The sequence below is a fragment of the Neopelma chrysocephalum genome, unplaced genomic scaffold, assembly GCF_003984885.1.
Source record: "Neopelma chrysocephalum unplaced genomic scaffold, ASM398488v2 Primary Assembly neopelma1_96773, whole genome shotgun sequence".
NCBI classification, from domain to species: Eukaryota; Metazoa; Chordata; class Aves; order Passeriformes; family Pipridae; genus Neopelma; species Neopelma chrysocephalum.
Window position 1 is genome coordinate 439,739 of NW_020925417.1, and position 19,748 is coordinate 459,486.

The window sequence follows — 19,748 nt, forward strand, 5'->3', positions numbered from 1 at the left end:
AGGTTGATGAGAAGAGGGGGAAAATGAACAGGGAAAGGAAGATTCAGGAGGGCAGGGGACGAAAAATGCAAAACCAGCCAAGTAAAAATGTGGGGACTGTTTTGTCCCTGCACTCATCAACATCTTTGTCCTCAGCTCACGTAGCTTACAGACAAAGAGAGCTGAAAGGCTAACAGAGAGGTAAGGGTTCCATATGGGTATAAACTTTTAATGCCTTTACTGAACCAGTAAAGCCTAATTGCAGGTGGCTGTAAATTTTCTGACTCAGTCACCTGCGAGCAGAGCAGGTGCAAGCACTTACTCCACATTCATTGTGTACTCAGCCAGGGAGGCAATCACAGATCTCTGTAACCTTATCCCAGAATGTGATGGAAAGACTGAAACACTCATATTTATGGTCTCACTAGCGTTAAGATTTATGACAGTTTACGGGAGTTTTTGGGTGATGGAGTTATTTACGCAGCTTCCTCTCTCTGTAGCTGCAATTGTACATGTGTGACAACATCTCTAAACTCTGCATTAGAAAAAGAGTTGTCTGTAGGTTTAATACATAGATAAGTACTGCTTTTTCAATAGCTGCAATAAGCTGCTGACAATGGGTCCCTTGTCTTTAAATAAATACCATAAGGGGCTTAAAGAAAATACAGACTGACACAGGTACTAGAATATAATGAGTGTCTTACTCAGCTGTGAATTTTATCTATGACTGTCTTCAGCTAATGAGCAAATGCCAGAGACTCATTAGTCCACACTTCTTGAGGAGAAACTCATTTTTCTGGTAAATATTCGAAAAAATCCCTTCTCAGCTGAAAGACATCAGTAAGAGACCATTTGTTTTCAGAAAGTATCTTTGCACTAAGCCCTTCTCAACTACTTCAATCCCCAGCTATGAAGTCCTAGGAACAAAGTGAATTAAATAAGACTGGAGTAATTACAGACACTGGAAGGATGAACTTGGGTTATTAAAAAAACCAACATTGTTCCTAATATGATAATTTAAAAAACCTAGTTGTCTTGTCTACGAAACCTGGAAGAGAACAGCTGGTTGTACCATCCCAAGGAGCCTCATCCTGTACAAACAGGTGTTTTGGGGATATTTATGCATTTTAAGAAGTGATGTTCAGATGTCATCAATTGTCGTGCCGAACGTGCGTCTGTACTTTGAAAAGATAGAGGTGGTGGGCAAAACAGGGTCTAAGAGAGGTACTCCACTCACTTTTGATCTCATCTGAACCAGAAGTGATGCTGCCTGACTGAACTAACAATCTGGTTTAAAAGTGAACAACTTCAGCTGCTCTATTTCTAACATCAGACAACTTTAGCTCTCTTCAGGAAGATGTTCCTGGGCTCACACTGCTGAACTGTTTCCACGTGCCAAAAAAAGGGGTGCCAGGGAGCCAGTTCCATCACTCTGAGTCTCAGGACTGATTTCCCCCATCCAGACTGGATCTCCCAGAAGGTTCCTCTCACTCCAACCATCCCGAGCTCCCTGATGTGCAGCTGTCATGTCCCCCACTCACATCCCCTCCAAATGCTGACACACGCACGACACCTCAACTGGAGATCCCTTAGTCTTGAGCAGTCTCACAGGGGCACCTGGGTGAAATTCTGAGCTCTGTATGTCTTTCTGCACCAGTGGATGCAGATGTGATGGAATTACCTCCTACTTTTTGAGCCTCATTTCCAGAGGAAGTCCATGCTCCCTACTCCTGTTCCCCAGCCCCCCATGGCGTTTTGAATGCTCAGCAGTGTGCCTAAAAAAGCCCTTCAGCTTGACTTTTTTTTTTTTTAAGTTTTCTAAAATGAATATCATATTTGGAGGGAGAAAAAAAATAATGAAATACAATCTCGGTGTATTTTTCTGTGAGCACCATCATTTCTGTGACACTGAGGTAACACGTTCTGCCATCCTGGCAGGTCTTTAAATCTAGTGAGGTCAGGACTGGTGCCTTGTAATAAAGCCTGTTTGTCAGACAACCATGTCTAAATCACCAACAAGTTTTATTTTGTCTGGTGGAGTGGAAATTTGGCACTAAAACCTTTTCCCAAATCCCAAATCACTGCAGGACTTTAAGCAGAGGAAATTTAAATTCCAAAGCTGAGAGAGCACAGCTCTGGTTCTGATTGACAAACTAGGAAATGTTCCCATTAACCACCTGAAATGCACTCTCAGGTTGGTCATAAAAAGGAGCTTAAAGCTACCATGGTACTCAGAGCCACTCACTGCTACGGATTTACTGGAATGAAGGGGAGGAGGAGGGTAGTGAGAACATTTATTTCTTTTGTTGTGAAAACACTGTCAATTTATAATTTGGGACACAAGATTCAGAAAGCACTCTCAAGTTGTAAGGTTAGCCAGACTACAGAAAAAGGTTAAACCTTGAAAAGTACTGGTCAGGTCTGAGATTTTTCAGCTCTGACAAACAAATCTCTATAAGTTGAGCTGGAAGAGTTTGCAAACCACTCTTCACAGAAGCTGAGAAACAAACATGAAAATACACAACATTAATTAAATAAATCTAAAGGTTTAGTTCATTTACCTTTTGGTCATGTGACCAAAAGCATTCAACTGAAAAAAAAAGAAAAAAATATTTTCATGAGCTGTAGCAAGTACATTTTAATACATCATTTCTTTTCCCATGGAAATGTCTTCAGTAATTTTATTAACAGAACAGATTTTGCTACCCTAGTCCTCCTCCTCCATATTGAGTAAGCATCTTGCACTATAAATGTTTCTTGTAAATACAGTGGCATTTCTTGCAGGGAACTTTCTAACAATTACAGAGACATGGGTATTTAACCTTATTTCAGCTGCCCAGTTTAGAAAGCCTCTTACAACTTACTTGTAACTATAAATCCTGCACCTACTTTGGCTGAAATAGTTACAGAATAAGTAATTTTGAAAATTCTGGGATAAAGTTGTCAAATCTATGGCCCCCAGTGGATGAATACATAATCTGAATTATTCAGTAGGGTATTCCTACATGACTGTTGTTTATTGGAGGTGAAGGGTTCTGATATACCTTTCTCAGTGTGTGTAATTTTTTAAGACAGAAACTCAGTCAGTTTAGGAGGCTTTGCCTAGTTACTCCAGAAGGGTGTTGGAATGGAAAAGGATGACCTCCATCACCACAGGCTGAAGAACGCTCCTTACCTTGCTCACAGAGAGCGCCTATGTAGCTTGGCAGGCACAGGCAGGTGAAGGTATTGAGGCCATCAATGCATGTGGCTCCGTTCCTACACGGGTTGGACTGGCACTCATCAACATCTGCAGCAAAAAGATAAGAGTGGTTTTACAACCCACCTAGCTCCCATACGGTAAATGCTCTTCAGCCTTAGTCACACTGGTGACTGGGACCAGTTCAGCACAGAAGAATAAAACACTGTGCAAGATCCAAGTGGTCACCGTGTGGATGAGAAGAAAGGGACACCATGCAGCATTTTCCTGTGCTGGTGGAAAATTTGACTTTTATATGTGACCACAGCACAAAAACTCTCACTAAGCACTGAGGACCTCAAATATCTTAATGAAACTCAAATATTGGATATCTTATCATGTAGCATCAAACACAGTGCTAATTTCAGGCTGCAAAGCAGCAGGCACTGGCTTGTTATTGGCTTGCATTTCTCATTTCTTCCTTGTCTAATCTTATCAAGATGAGGACAAAGCACCATAAAGGCCATATCACTTAATGACCAGTCAGATAGTAGCAGTCTTCCACAATAAACAAGTAACAATTTCTGTCCCCCACTCCTCCAAGGCTAAAACATCTTGTCTTCACCTTTTGAATCAGAGCACTAGTTCATTTAATGTAATTACTTTGTGCATGTATTTGTACAGTTTATAAGTTAGTCTGTCTTTTCATAAAGATCATATGATGTTTTCTAATGAGTTCTGCTTCTCTGAAACAATCACAACTTAAAATTTAATGCAGACTTTGCAAACATCTCAGTCCAAAGTGAATTCAATGATTCACTCATTGAAACATAAGACAGAAGTTAGACATATCTACAAACCAAAAAACAACAACTAGGAATAATTGCTGCATCGTGTGGAAGGTTTTTTAAAAAATATTTCTATTTTAAAATATACTCTGTTCAAATTTTTGCTAGGTCTTACTTGCTTCAATCATTTGGAAAGATCTCAAGGTAATATTTTAGGCTTTATATCCAGAATATCCCTGAATACAAGGGCTAAAAATGCTGAGGTTTCCTTTCTTAGGCACCACAAAACCTATTTCAACATGGCAATGATCTGTGGAGAGTCACACTCCAATTTTTGGATAAGTCTCTAAAAGTGCTAGAGGACACAAAGTGGACAGATCATTATTTTATAATTATTATATCTGACCTATGTTTTGCAACCAGGGGATGCCACATTCCTTGACAAAGATTTAAGACGCAGCATCTGAAATGTGATGTCTACCACTAATGAACTACCAAACTCATCAGGATGAGCTAGGAAAGCAGAGAACAATATTAACTATTTTTTAAACCACATACAAAACATAAATTTGTCTTCCAGAACATAAATAAAACCATATTAATCCTGACAACTATGCTGCAGTGATTTCTTCAGCCTTTGGGTGCAGTTGAGTTTTTTTTCTCCCAAGATATATATGATGAATTAAAATAATTTTAGCATTTTTTTTTCTTTCAAATTTGGCAGGCAACTGTATAACAGATATATCCATGGTATTTATCAGGGAATGAAACCTACGGCTTTTCAACAGTCTAAATTATCTCTGCACTAAACAGCCAACCTACCACTTTTACCATATTTTGGTTAGATTTCTAGAAGAAAAACTGGTTATTTTACACTGTACAAGTGAGTCTCTGGAAATCCACAGTCACAGCAGGTACACATGGATGTCACAGGCAGCTTGAAGAGGTCGTCAGGTAGAGTTGTCACAAAAATACCAATCTATACTAAATATGCATGTGATTACCATAATATTTACAATTTCCTGGGAAAAAGATCAGACTGGCATTCAGTACTTATCTTCCCAGTCACTTTTAGGATAAACTCATTTTACCCGCCTTCCAAATAATTACTCCAGGCTCTTAGAGAACTATCCAAATATTAATGTTTGTTTTGTTTTATTTGGGTTTTTTTGAACTTAGTGTTCTGAATTTGAGTTCCTGCACAGCTCTCTCAACCTTTCTGTGCACACATCAGTGCACTTTATGAGGAGAGAGAAAAGAGCGGACCTCCTCTGTTTTATTGCTCTTAAGGGACTCATTGCAGAGTTTCTCAAATATCTGTTTATTCTTCAGCTTCAAAACTCAGCACTTGTGCAGATCTCATGTAGAAAAACTTTTTTTAGGCTTCATCTTACCTAATTCACACTGCTCTCCACTGAAACCTGGAAGACAGGTACAGATGTAGAACGAACCACGAGAGTAGCAGGTGCCACCGTTGAGGCAGGGGTTGCTGTTGCAGGGATCTTGGCCTGTTAAACAAGTAGAAAAAATGAATTTTACTCTGCAGTTTCAAGGAAATAGTATATTTTCAATTTTTTGGAAGAAAAAAAATCTTCATTGCTGCATTGATGGTGGAGTTTTACTGTAATTACAGAAACTATTAACACTGGAAACAAGATAGTTTTGTAAAACAGTAAAGCTTGTCTTCAGGCATCACCATATTTCAACTTTAACAACAAACTACGGCATTTACTAAGAATTAATACAAATTATTTTTAGAATTATGCTTTTTCACAGCAATTTGCACTGTGTTTGGCAGTCATGATAACTCTAAGGATTTAGTTTGCATGACATGACACTTAATTATAGCTGAAAACAGTTAAACATATGCACAATGAATGAGAAATGCTTTTCTTTTGAACAGGGTTAGTTTATGCAGAATGACAGGGTACACAGAACATACTACTGGCTGCTGTTGTTTCACTTTCTTTTATCTAATCAATCAATGCCTGCAAAGTCTTTCTTAAAAATACATTTGAAGAACACAAATAAAGATACTGAATACATTTGTAACTGAACTAAAAAGTCAGAGAAAAGCTTACCTGATGTGTAATCCTCAGTTGTTACAGGAGTTATCATTTAAATAGCTTTTCCTTGCAGAATTGTATGCCTTCTAGTGGTGTTAATTTTCACTGAGTTTAGATACCTAGGTATTTGCATTTGATTTCATGCCTAGGAGCACTCATTCACACAAACAAGTGCACACTAAACCATTTTTAAGTGTTAGCTTCTCAGAGTTAGAGGGAAATCCTGAGGACAGTCCTTCTGGGGTACAAAAATAAAGCTCTGGTTTTGAAAATGTACAAAATGGTTCAGAGAGTTCTGTAAACCAGAGAAATGAGAAAAATTAAGATTTCTGATTATGTTTTCCACAAAAAAATCTGATTATGGTCAATGGAAAAAAAAAAGGTAAATAACATCTATTTTACCCTTGCAAACTGGACATTCAAAGTCTTCCTAAAGTACCAAGTTCCCTGTCTAGTCACGGGAATGCAGAAAGTCCAGCTGAAAGCCTCCTGAGGAAACTCCCATGTACATAAGTTTGGGAATGTAACTAAATAATTAGGGATTTCACCTTGGAGGTTTTGAAAAGGATCTGATGCCATCCATACAAGACGGTGTTTGTTTTAGGACTGCTTCACTGAATGTCACAAATGTAGGGCTGTGTCGAGCACCTTAATGGTGTTTACTGTGTGCTTGCTGTCTCTTTGTCCTACTGTAGACTGGATATTTTTCCAGTAAACATTTTCAAGTTGAGAGCTACCTGGATTGTTTGAGGAAAAATAATACAAATCTCTATAAAATTAAGCCCGTTCTTTACTCAGCTGTATCTGGACAAAAATTTGGATTGAAGTTACCATACTCATAGAGTATCATCCATGTATTTGGTAAAATGGTGCCTAATAACCATCATGGAAAACAAAACTCTGTGGCAAGTGATGTCTAATAAAAAGATCTCTAATTTTTAAGAGGCAGACACTTTATCAACCAGTTAAAGCTACAGACAGGCTGAAAACAGGGTCTTGTTTCTCTCTTGTGTGGAAAGTTATCTTGTAGGTTAGGAGGTGCTAATTTTTGTAGAAAATTCTGATCTTAAAATGTGCATGAGAGTTTCTTTTTAAGTAAACTGCAAGATGTTAAGAACAACCCTACCTACACACGAGTTGTATGAGTACTATCTTCACGCTAGCATAGAAGAGCTATCAGACAAAATTATCTGCTTGAAATTGGAAAATTTAATAATTACAGCAGAATTCCCTGCAACAACCAGTCTTACTTTCCTGCCTTTTAGAACTGGCTTGTTACCTCAAGTCTGATCCAGAGCTCCATGATGCAAACACTCATGAAGAGCCTGGGCTGGAGTTTGGGAACCCCCATCCTCCTCCACTCTGCACTGGTTACACCCACGCTGATCTCACAGCTGAAGGGTCCCAAGGGCTGATGTTATTTCACAGGGTGCTCTGGTGGTCGCACCTCTCACCAGAGCTAAGACAACACTTACAGGTGTAAACACACATAACACAGTGATCATATTTGGGAGTTACCTGGGATTTGTACTGCTGTTCCTTCAACTGAACCCACACTGGTGCCAATCACAAAATCTGATCCATTAGTGACTTCAGGAAGGGAAAATGAGGAGGTTACAACTTCGACAGCGTTTGGCTCCTCAGAGCTCATTGTGGACTGTTCATTTTGGTAGGGACGGTTGCCAGGGGCAATGCTGTGTGTTGCAATATTAGAAGAAATCGTTGTGATCTCCCCTCGACCAAACAAAGCTGATTGTGTTTCTGTGCTTCCTTCCAGAAGTTGGGGAGGTGAAGTCAGCTTTGTAACTGCTCCCTGGTCGCGTTTAAATCCTTCACTTTCAATGCTGTTGGGTGAGTCTGCTGTGGAAACGAGCCAGGGGTTCTCTCTCTTAGTGCTCCTGTCTTCTTCTGGGTGGGAATTATTCACTCTCCCCGAGAAAGCTTCAACTTTTATTGTGCTAACTTTTGGGACATCTGTGCTCGCTCCTTCTCCAAAATTCAGAAAAGCAGTAGGCAAGACATGTGTTGATGGAGAATCTCCAGAAACTGTAGATTCTTCCTCAACAGAAAAATCAGTGACAGGGGTTTCTGTCTCTTCTGTCCTGCCTGTTACCAGCCTGCCAAAGCGAGTAGTACTTTCCACAGCTGTGATTTCTGGGACAGACTCAGGAGAAAGCTCCAGCAGAGAAGACTCTGTTGTGTTGAGAAGGTCTGTAGTACGAGGTTTATATGTTGCTGCAATATCAGAACTAACCTCTTTGAAGGATCTTTCTGATGAATGATTGGGCTGATCTGAATCCTTTGTTGATGATGATGATGTACTTGGAATGATTACCTCAGGATACTCAGACACTCCATTAGCTAAATGAATAGTTACTGAGGATGTAGGAGTTTGAGGGACAGAATGAAAACTCTCAGAGTCTGTTTCCTCATACTCTGCTGATGCTGATTTTGTGTTTATGTATACCATGGTGTGATTTTTTGCATTTTTGTTGGGTGATACAGTCACAAGCTGGGATGCATGCTGTGTGGTGACAATACTCAACTCAAGTAAGTCAGTTGTCACAGGCTTTTCTAGCTCAGTAGCTAAAACTGTTGTAAGAGAAGGAACCACAGGCTGATAATCAGTTGGTTCTTCTTGGCCCATTCCAGAAAAGTCAGACACAGAGATTGTTTCACTTGGATCTGCTATTACTCTGTTGTTTGCTGAAGTATTTGGCTCATAACTGTCTTCTGTGGTGGTGGTTACAACATGTTTAGACTCAAAGGGCACCTGAGGGATTCCCAGAGATGGTACTGTAGGAAGGAAAATGCCCAGTTCAGCGAGTTCAGTAGTGGTGAGAGTTTCTGTTGCAACATTCATGGCATTTCCCGAACCCAAATCCATGTCATCTGGTTTTGGTCTGTGCCCAGCTGTTACTGATTCTCTGCTTGGTGGACTGGAAGCAGTCAAAGAAAGACTATCACCAGATCCAAGTGTCTTCTCTTTGGTTACGGAAAATTTGGGTGTTGAATCATATTTCTCTCCTTCAGCTGTCATGCTATCATCATCACTGCCATATGTTGACTGTGTAACAGGATTTGGCATTGTCTGCACACTTATTATGTCTTCAGGCATTGATTTTGAGTGATCCATGTCTATAATTGTTGTGTCTTCTGATGGGATTTGAAATCTTTCTTCAAATAGAGTGATGTCACCATAATCAGAAACGTTCAATAAAGTGCTTTTTTTATCATCAATCATGGGAATAATTTTCTCATCTATCCCAGTATCACTTGCTAGTTCTTCTGATGTAGCTGCCTTTGGATAAACAGCAGATGGATTTGACACAATCTCTGTTTCTTCAGTAAAAAGGGATGCTAGTCCTGTGATCACAGCCTGTGACCCATCTGTCAGCGCCTCTGTAGTCATAACTTTGGTATAAATATGCCCAGGAGCACTAGATGAAGCATTTAGTTCTACTTTTGATACCGGGGGTATTGACAGATGAGTAAACATATCAGGAGAAGATGAATCCAAAACACCAACCCAGCCAGATCCTTCTCCAGAGCTTTTAGGTAATACTCTGCCTGGCATTTTTGTTGTTGATGTTACAAGACATTCGTCTGCTTGAGGACTGGAAGTTTCAGTCAGTATAACAGACCCAGGAGTTACTCCACCTTTAATTACAAAATGTGAAGTTTCCACTCGTGAAACAGCTTTAGAAGTAGCTGTTGTCTTATCAGTTTCATTTCCTCCTCTCCTGTAACTAGTTTCCCGAATGTGAGGTTCTTCAGTTCCCACAAAATAATGGGTCATCTCTTCTATCTGTTTGTGGATGAAGCTCTTGGAGCTGACTTCTGTTAAAGCTGGGAAACTGGGGAACACAGAGGTGGGGAATTGGTCTCCAGTTTCTGAGAGCAGCTCAGTCACAGCATTTGAAACTTCTTCATTAACTTCAGCATTTGCTTGGGTGCTTCCTCTTTCAAAGTCTTGTGTGCTTCCTCTTTCAAAGTCTTGTGTCTTTATAGTTGAAAGTTCAGGTCCCATGTTTGCAGGATGAGAAGTTGGAGGACTCGAGGTACTCTTGATTCCTTTGACAACCAATGGCACTATAGAAGGAATTACATCAAGGTCGTCTCCTGATCCCTGTCCTGAAAATAATGGATCACTAATGAACTCATTATTTGATTGTTTTTCTTCCTGAGATGTCAGCAATGTTCTGGGAATATCTTTTGTAGGGAAAATGCTTTGTACCAACTTCTTCTCTTGTTCTATATCTGTAACTGGAGAGCTTATGTATTTCTTTTCAATCCTTACAGGCTCAGTTACTCTGTCATCATTAAATGGCAAAAGTACTTTCTGAACAGGTTTGGTTTCTAATTCCTTTTCTTCTAAATAAGGACTGACAGTTGGAACATTTGAAAATTCCAGATGTTCGTGGGTAGCCTGTGTACTTTTAAAGAATGGGTCTGTTGCTGATTTTTCTTCAGAATATTCCATAGCTTTTGGTGAAATTTCCCTTGGCCTGTCTTCCCCAGAATACAAATCTTCCACCAAAGGAATCTTCGTTGAAAAGGTTCTCACTGTCAATTCATCAGTGGTTTTCTCTTCCATTCTCAGGTCAGTTACAGTTTCCATGGTGGTTTCCTCATGTTCAGGACTTGTGACTGGCTCATCAGGGTTGGTGGTGAAGTCAAGATTCACAGATGATGTGCTGACAACATTGTGATTGTCATGCTTCTCCCATGTTTCTGGCCTCCCAGTAGGTGAAAATTCTGTTTTTGCAAATGATCCAAAGGATGTGCCTGGTTCTCCAGACCCCTGATCAGTGAGTAAGAAATGATCCCTAAGTATTTCTTTAGTAGGTCCATTAAACATCAGTTTTGTGGTGCTGCTGTCATCTTTGAATTCTTCTCCAGAGCCATGCTCAATCAAGAGAATCTTGCCCAGTGAGGCAGTAGAAGAACCAACTCTTGCATTTTTGCTTTCTGTAGATTCAACTACTGCTTTTACACTGCCAGTAGCACGTGTCACCACATTGTCATGAGGGCTGTTACGAACCATGGATTCTGGAGATGGTGTGACTTCACCTGATTCTGAACCTTCCGTTTTAATTCCTGGTGCAGTATGAGGTCTTACCTCCTTTATAGAACCAGATTTTATGTAAGAAGGAGCTGTGTAGGTTGGTTCTGTTCCCACATTTTGTTCTCCTGGCTTTCTTGTACTAAACACATCCAAGGATGCCTCACTTGCTGCTCCAGACCCCTCTGTCAAGCCATCTGACCCAGTACTTGAAACTGTTACTGCAAATTCACCTGTTCTTGCATGTTTCTCATATTCTGTTGTTGTATCCTTTGGGGAAGCATCATCTGTGTTGTAAACTTTTCCTTCATGTTTTTTAGTGTGTGTTTCAGTGACAGGCCTTAATGGAACTGAAGTCAAAGTAGCAGACTGAATGATAAGGTCTATGTCACCAGAACCTGGACCAAAAAATGGGGAGTCAGTACTTACCACTTTTCTTGTGGGACTCCCTGCAAATAAGTCTGTTGGTTCTTCTGCTGATCCTTCATTTACAAAAAGCTTCTTGTCTCTCAAGAAAGGAATGGAGGTGACCTTTTTGGTTTCAGAACTTATGGCACTTGGTACTGTTTTACTGGGTAAGCTGGGCTCCTGACTTACAGTTCTGACCTCACTTGTAGTGCTCTCAGATTCATTCAACTCCAAATTTCTCTCTGCAGCAGTAGCTGAATTTTGGTGACCTGAGTAAACAGTGGTCTGTATTTCCTTTTCATCATCAATATTCTTTTCAGTTACGTGAGAGCTGGCAACTACTTTTTTCATAATAAACTCAGATACAGAGTTGGTGGCAACAGGTGCTTCAGGACTTTGACCAAAAGTAGAATAATGAGTTATACCCCTGGGCAAAGCAGAGGTGATTCCTGAGGCAGTTACAGAAATGTCTGTTGGCGTTACTGTGCCAGACCCCAAAGAAATATCTTGCATTGAAAGTGTATCTGTTACTGCTATTTCCCCTGTTGTTACAGTGATGTCCTCTTTTTCATTCCCAGAGCCTTCCAGAACCATAAAAGAAGCAGCACTCATCTCAGGCTTTGCTGTAGGACTTGTTTCCAGAATATTATCGACAGGGGAATTTGCACTAAGTTTAGCAGTTGATTTAGAATGACCTCTTGGAGCAGAGGTTGCCTCTTCTGGAACAGGATCAGTCACACTTTCGTGTGCTGTAGCAGGAATAAAAACTGCATCCAGAGAAGGAGTTACAGCAGAACTTTCCACAGTAAATGCATCAGGAACAGAAGTTACACCAGAATTTTTTTCATCATCTTCCTTTCTTGACATTGTCACAACTTCTAAGGCAGAAGTGGATAGATCAGACTCCATGGAGCCATCTCCAGAAGATTCAATAGTATCCAAAAGCAAGTTTTTGGCACCCTTAGTAGAGCTCTCCTCGTTTCCATGCCATGTTATGACCTCTTTATTGTTTTGCAGAGACTGCTTGTGTGAAGAAGCAATGGCTATTGATTTATCTGTTGTGACAACTTCTGACTCACCGCTATAGATAGGTTCTAACATTGCAACATCTGCTGTTGGCTGAGTCACTTCAAACACCCCTGTCACTTCTCCAGCTTTGCTTGGTTGCATAGTACCAGAAGCTTCAGATTCAGATATTATAAATGTGTTTGTTTCATTGATTTGAGCAAAGGTTACATTTTTGGAATGTGCAACGCTTTCAATTTGGTCACTTCTCGCTTCCTCAGCCTTTGTGCTCTTAGGGGCACTGGTAACCTGCTGCTTCCCATTGATGAACTGCAAAGCTGGAGGAGTTGTAACATCAGTAGTATTTTCACAGTCTTCCTCTTCCTCAAATTCTATATAGTTTGGAAAGAAAGGATCCAATATTATAAATTCAGACGAATCCTGCACAGAGTCTGAGGTACAGGGTTCGGTCTGAGCTGATTCTGCATCAATGTGGGTCTCATCTATTGCATGGGGGAGCACATGGCGATTGAACAGATCCAAAAATTCATTCACCGGATGATCTGCAAAAAAAAGAGAGCTTTTCATAATCCCTGAGTGACAGCAGTAGTTGTGCATTACAGTACACACATGAAGTACAAGCAACCTGTCAGAGAAAAAAAACAACCAAACAAAAAAGCCTTCAAAATTAAACAATTTTTTTTAAATTCAGTGTGTTCTTCTGTTGACACTAAGTTAAACTAAGCCATGATGTGTGACTTTCTAGTTGAAGCCTTTCTGCATATTGAACACATTAATTATTTAGTGCTGTTGATTGTCACATGTATTTGGCCGCAAACCCACACCCAAGTCACGTTGTCCTATTCAAGAGAGATGAGAAATGGACAAGATGAAAATAATTTTTTAGACCAACCTGTTGTAGCTGCATCCATGGATTTAGACACCAGCTGACCTTTACCAAAAACTAAAGTTAGACAAAGCTAAGCAAGGTAAAGTCTAAAATAAAATAGGACATACAGGCAATACCTATGCATCTCCATTGTTGCTTAGTACAGAGTAACTCAAATTACTAGGAACACCATAAAAACTACATCAATTCCTCTGTTCATTAGACTTGGACCCTAGGTCAGTGAATAAAGTATTGCTTTACAAAGTGATTGCTATTTGGAATTTTAAAGCATTATGAAGCAAATATGAAAAAATATCACAGATTCAAGAATCAATCACCACTCAGAGAGTAACATGAGCAAAGTCCAGTAATTGTCTTCTGGTTACCACTCACTTGAAGGTATTTACACATTCCCACAAACATCTCGGATTTTTTTCTAGGTGGTCAAGCAGAAAAGGAGGAGGAAAGAAGATATAAGAAGGCAAGATTTTAGCTACAGAAAGCCTCATGAATTCCTCTAATATTCATGATCCCAAACTCCATAGACACTTTTTAAACCTGTCCTTTCAGCACAAACATTACTGGAAACCTTCTGTTCCAGACAATAGACACTACCCCCATTAAAACAAAATTAAATAAATAAGTAGAGAAATAAATATTTTTTAAAAAAAAGACTACAACAGTCTTAGTCAAAAAAACCCCTCCACATTTCAAGCTTGTCCAAGTGACTCTACATTGGAAACCTTGAGCTGAAAGCTTATTCCATGAGAATTTCTTTCTTCTGAATCTATCTTTATAATCATTTTGTCCAGTGCAAAATCACTTTTTGCTGGTACAAACTGGGGCAGCCAATGGAGCTTTGTCCACCTCTGCCAGGAGAGGAACCAATTAGTGGCACTCCTGCCTTACTGTGCTGTCTACATTGACTGATCCCCAAAATATATTTACAGAATATGACAGAGCTCATTTTTTTGAGCAAAACTTCCTCATTAAAACTATTTGTAAGACATAAAACAATGAGAACCTGAGGCAAGGTACTTCACTGTTTCAAAGTGATTCCCCTAACTATGAAGATCATTTAACCTCTATGACCACTGAGTCATTAGAGAAAGAGTCATCAGGTGATCATTCTGGAAAAGAATGTATTAAGTCACATTAAACTGACACAGAGCACTGCGAAAGGCTTGTGATTCCATGGCTTGGGCTGTTCTGTGTGTGGAAATTGACAGCAACTTGGTTTTGAAAAGGTCACTCCAACTCGATTGAGAATTTATATCCTAATATCTCATGCTGTATTTACAGCTAAACTCATAAGTGTTACTGAGTCTTATCTTTGCTTAACCTCCAGCTGAAGAATAGAGAAAATAAATCACCTTCAGCATTATTTATTTCAATCACAGTGTTCCATTTGTACAGCACTAAGCTCAGCACTCCCAGTGCTACAAAATAAACATTGTTTTTAACCTCAATTCTGCCTGGCTGTTCTATGTTGCCCCAGTGAAACCTGGTGTTTACTTCGTGCTATGACAGCTGTATTAGATGACTACAGAACTGAGATTTCTTCTCTCTTCCCTCACCTGTGTTTGTTGGGAGTTATTTTATGCAATGCCTTTAAACGGAAAATTTCTTCCTCCAGTAAATTGAAAATATTGAGAGAGGCTGCCCACTACCACAGAAAAGTAAAGTTTGATTTGAGCTTCCCTAGATCTCTGTGAAAAGCAAGAATTTGGTAATCTGTCCAAGACTGGCAATATGACTTCAAGTGTTTAACAACATCACTTGCAGAATCTACAAATTATAGCAAACAGCAACACCAGTCATACTGAGAAAACAAGTTTTCATAAAAGTAGAAGCTCTAAACAACACAGAATTGAATACCTTTCCTTAGAAACTGTGAAAAAAATATGTGGAAATCAATAAGTGAAAGAAGAATAGCCAGGCAAAACTACCATGGAGCTCTGAGAGTTTCTGATTCTCAGTAATTTTGCTAAAAAATAACTGCACCCACACATAGGACCAGAAAACTACACCTAAAATGTGCATGGGCAAGAAAGATGCCTTGCACTGCATACCCAGCTGAGGGAAGGATATGTACAAATAACCTGGCATATAGACTGGTATGCCATAAAGATTAATTATAATTTCATACACAGCAGTTGAATTTGTGTGACAAAGCCTGTAGCATGCTTTTGCGCAGAACTGTACATTAAAAAAAAATAAATTATAAGGCCTGGATGAGGCTGTGTAGGCTATAATTTGTAGGAGGGTGCCCTGACAAACAAGTTCTGACCAGCAGTGTAGTATTTTTGCAGCGGTGCACACCTGAGAGTCCTTCAAATTACTGACTCAAGGGAAGTCATTTATGGTCGGTAATAAATTTAGTAAGCAACATCTGTTCCAAATTCACCTAGAAGACACACACAAATTCTTACATATGCAGAGATCTCTATCAGACCTTACTTTTACTTTGTTAGCTTTTTCAAAATCTCACATGCCACAAAGATCCGCATAAAAGAACCTTAGCTAAAAGTATGATATTCTGATAATAAACTTTCAGGAGGATCTTTCATTAAATAGTAAGTGTCTTTGGGGTTTTTGTATTTTCTTTTTCCCCAAGGCAAAAATAACCAGCTTTTAGGAAGATTATGTTGCCTCTTCCAGCTGCAGGTAAAGACACGCAGACCAAAGACTCCTAAAAAGAGATGAAATTAGGACTTTAAGGAAAGGAGTTCGGCTACTAAATGTGTTTATCAATAGCTTACACATTGTCATGGAAAACCAGCCAAAAGAAGTACTTGTTCAACTTGTGCAAGTTACAATTGGCTCCAAGAAAAGGAAAGTAAAAAAACGTAGCTACAAAGGAGTGAAGCCAAGGGTTGTCAGCTCAGAGCGCCAATCCAAACAAGCTCTGAGGAAGATTTATCAGTAAAGTCTCTTTTTTTGAGGGAAGTGATGAGGTATGCACTGGAATAGAGATGGAATGGATAGGTGGATGAGTGTATATGCAGCACAGATTGTTTCTTAGTCCATCTGTCTAGATGTTTTCAACTACCTGTATGGAATAGGCATCTACCTCAACAACAGTAGCTGTGAATAGGAAGTGGAAATCTCTCTAGCTACAGGGTGCTTTTTAACCTGCTACTACAAACAACCACAGAGCCACTACCCAAGGTGGCACCAGTTTTCATCACAACCCTTCTTCTAATCAGTTGCAACTGGTTCCAAACCCACACCAGTTTTTCAGTGGATCAAACAGAAATGTTCCCTCTCTGCTCCTGATGCACAAACCGACTCCTGCACACATCCAAATATGTATCAGGCAGTAATATTTTCTCTTCAGAAGACTTAATATTCTACAGAGAGGTTTTCCAAGACTATTTTTGAGGGGGCAGGCAGTAAAAAGCGTTTTTCTCTCTCAAAAGCCATCAGATAAGCAGCTGAAGAAGAATTGGTAGGGAATTAAATAGAAAACATGCTCTGATGTTTTCCAAACTTTCAAAACCCAAATTATTTCATTCAGTAGATATGGATTTAGCGCAATTTTGTGACATTCTCATTAAAAAGGAGGCTGTTAACACCTAACCTGGCATCCGGCAGATAACAGAATTTCACCTGCAGATTTCAGCAGTTTGTTTGTTTATTGCTTCAGAGCAACATACTGAGTTTGTGAGCAATAGCAGAGTTCAGTCTTTCATAGAAGGCTTAGAGGTCTCATAACCCCATAAAATTCACAGAAAGGGTCACAAAATGTTCTGTGGACTTTAAATCAGGCCCTGTATTTTGATTAGAATAGAGCTAAATAGAAAAAAAAAGATTTTATGAATAAGAACAAAACAATTTTGGACTGCTCGTTTCAAAAGTATTTCATTGCACAATGTGATAAACGTGATACTATCACAAAATCCGTTATATTCACTACCAAGAACCCATAGCCACAAGACAGGGTTGCATGAAAGATCAAAATAGTTTGCATTAGTCAAATTATTTCCTGCACCTGATGATCAAAAGGTTTTTGTTTTGGCTTCAATAGAATTATATAAAAGTGAATTAAAACTAAAATGTAATTAATATTATTGTTGGATTGAGGAAAGACTTAAACAGCTTTATATCATATTCTGCCTCCCCTGAAGTCCGCTCTGCCAGGGACCAGATTTGCAGTCTGGGTAGATTCAAGCAGTTTTATAACTATGCTTTGCTGAAAGTCCTCCAGCAAAAAAACCCTCAGCTTCAACCAATTCCACAGGAATGTGCCAGTCTTGTTGAATATATTTTGTTTTAAAGGCATATTGAGGAGGTAAAAAAGGTGATTTGACAAGCTGTTCCCATACAAAAAAAAAAACAAACCCTTAAATTTAGCGGGGTTTTTCCCCCTTAAAATATTAAATCGGAACAGAAAACTTCACTTTTACAGAAATAAACCAATTTGATAACATCTTGAGGGCTGTTCCATAGAAAAAGGATTTTTTTTAATGCTCTTCTTTTCATCTCATTTCAAAAGAAATAAGATTTTGAAATATAGACATTTCCTGCTGAAGCAAAATTTCAGGTGTCAGCCTCTGGTACATGCAATTCCTCCAACTTGTGCCATCTTGTAGCATCATTAACCTACCTAAGCACAGTCAAAGTGCAGCAGTGCTCCAGGCATATTCCATTTCGCCTTCAGGAAAAGGTGAGAATACTGCCAAGGAGATAGTCTAAGGCGTTAAAGAAACATGGCTGCTAATATATATACCTAAGTAAAAAACCAAAACAAACAAACAAACAAAACCAACAACAAACAAACAAACAAAAAAAAACTAAGAAAGGTCCAGAAAAAAATTAAATTTTTGATACTTTTAATCCTTTTACCTCATCTTAACATGACTAGTATATATGATATACACCTATATGATGAGGTGTAGTAAAACCCAGTTCTTGATTACTGCTCAGTCAAAGTAAACAAAAGATTTTATTTAGTTCACTTTAAAACGTTTCCTAGCTGGGTCTGTATTCCTAAAATTTTTGTTTACTTTGTCTCCCTTTACAACTGCTTAAGGTTGTAGGGCAGGTTTTAATAGTTTGGGGGTTGGATTGGTTTTTTTTTAAACTTCTAAATTTTATCAAAATTTATGGTTTTGTTATCCCTCTAAGAGTCAAAAGAGACAAATGCATTTTAGATACATATATATATACATATAAATTTACCTTGCATAAAAATTTCAATGACTCCAGTAAACTTCTGGAAGAAAATCATTGTAAACGGTGATTTTTGCACAGCTGGCTGGGTAGAAGTTGAAAGCAATTCATGGTGGGTGGTCAGCCTTGCCTACTTATCTGGTCGTCTGCTTCACCATATTTGGGGGGTTCCGTGCAAAATACAGCCCCGAGCATGGAAACCTGAGCATCAATTTCTAGCATGTTCCTAAATTGCGGCCTTTTTTACAGCCACATCAGTCCCCCTAGGCTCCATCCTAATGGAGTTTTTGGCTATGACCACAGACACCTGTGAAAAGTGGATGTCACTGTGGTGAAAAACTGCTCTTCACAGGGCTTTTGGGCTCCGTGGATGCGCTCACACGTCCCTGCCAAACTTTAGAGTGATAGACACGATGATACAGAAACCATGTCAGAAACAAAGTAACTGTTCTATTTCAAGAGCATCTCATGAAGACTTCTGGCAATCCCTGGTGTTTCCCTCAGCCTCATGGCTTCCTTCGTTCCTCTCCCCTCCCGCCCAACACAGCAGTGAAGTTGTTAATGAAAAACGGGCTGAGTGAAATGTCAAGTTGTTAAAAATTGCAGTGTCAAGGCTAAGCCCCAGCAAGGGCAGGATACGATTCCCTGGGAAATGCCTGAGTGTTTGTCCTAGAATATGGTAAGTTAATAAATATTTATTCCCACTTTCTCTCTGCACCAGTATGTCCCTAACAAAGCGACATTCCAGCCGTCTCTGAGCACTCCTGGACATGAGTGTCCTTCCAACCACAACATTTCACTTGCTGCCCATGGAGAAGACAATTCTAAAGCTCCATAGGACTAAACAACTCAAACAGCTGACACACAGTAAATCATTTTCCTCCAGGTGGAATCCCAAACAAAGCAAGGAGTTGGACTGTGCAGCTGCACAGTGTCCGAATCAGCTGGGGAGTCTGTGTCTGCACAGGGGAAAGTCACACACGACATGGAAGGGAAAAGGGGAAAGAAGGGAAGGGAAGGGAAGGTTTGGTAAGGTTTGGGAAGGTTTGGGAAGGTCTGGGAAGGGAAGGTTTGGGAAGGGAAGGTTTGGGAAGGTTTGGGAAGGTTTGGGAAGGGAAGGTTTGGGAAGGGAAGGTTTGGGAAGGGAAGGTTTGGGAAGGTTTGGGAAGGGAAGGTTTGGGAAGGTTTGGGAAGG

The 19,748-nt window shown here is 39.6% G+C and overlaps 1 protein-coding gene across 1 annotated transcript in view; it reads right to left on the reverse strand.

The window, feature by feature from the left end:
* The window catches only part of LOC113981790 (versican core protein-like), a 112,992-nt gene that overhangs the window by 19,231 nt on the left and 74,013 nt on the right, over nt 1-19,748 (reverse strand). The window contains exons 8-10 of the mRNA XM_027709378.1: nt 7,530-13,052; nt 5,340-5,453; nt 3,155-3,268 (exon numbers count right to left, since the gene is read on the reverse strand). Of these exons, the coding sequence (XP_027565179.1) occupies nt 3,155-3,268; nt 5,340-5,453; nt 7,530-13,052 (5,751 nt within the window). The remainder of the gene's footprint in view (nt 1-3,154; nt 3,269-5,339; nt 5,454-7,529; nt 13,053-19,748) is intronic.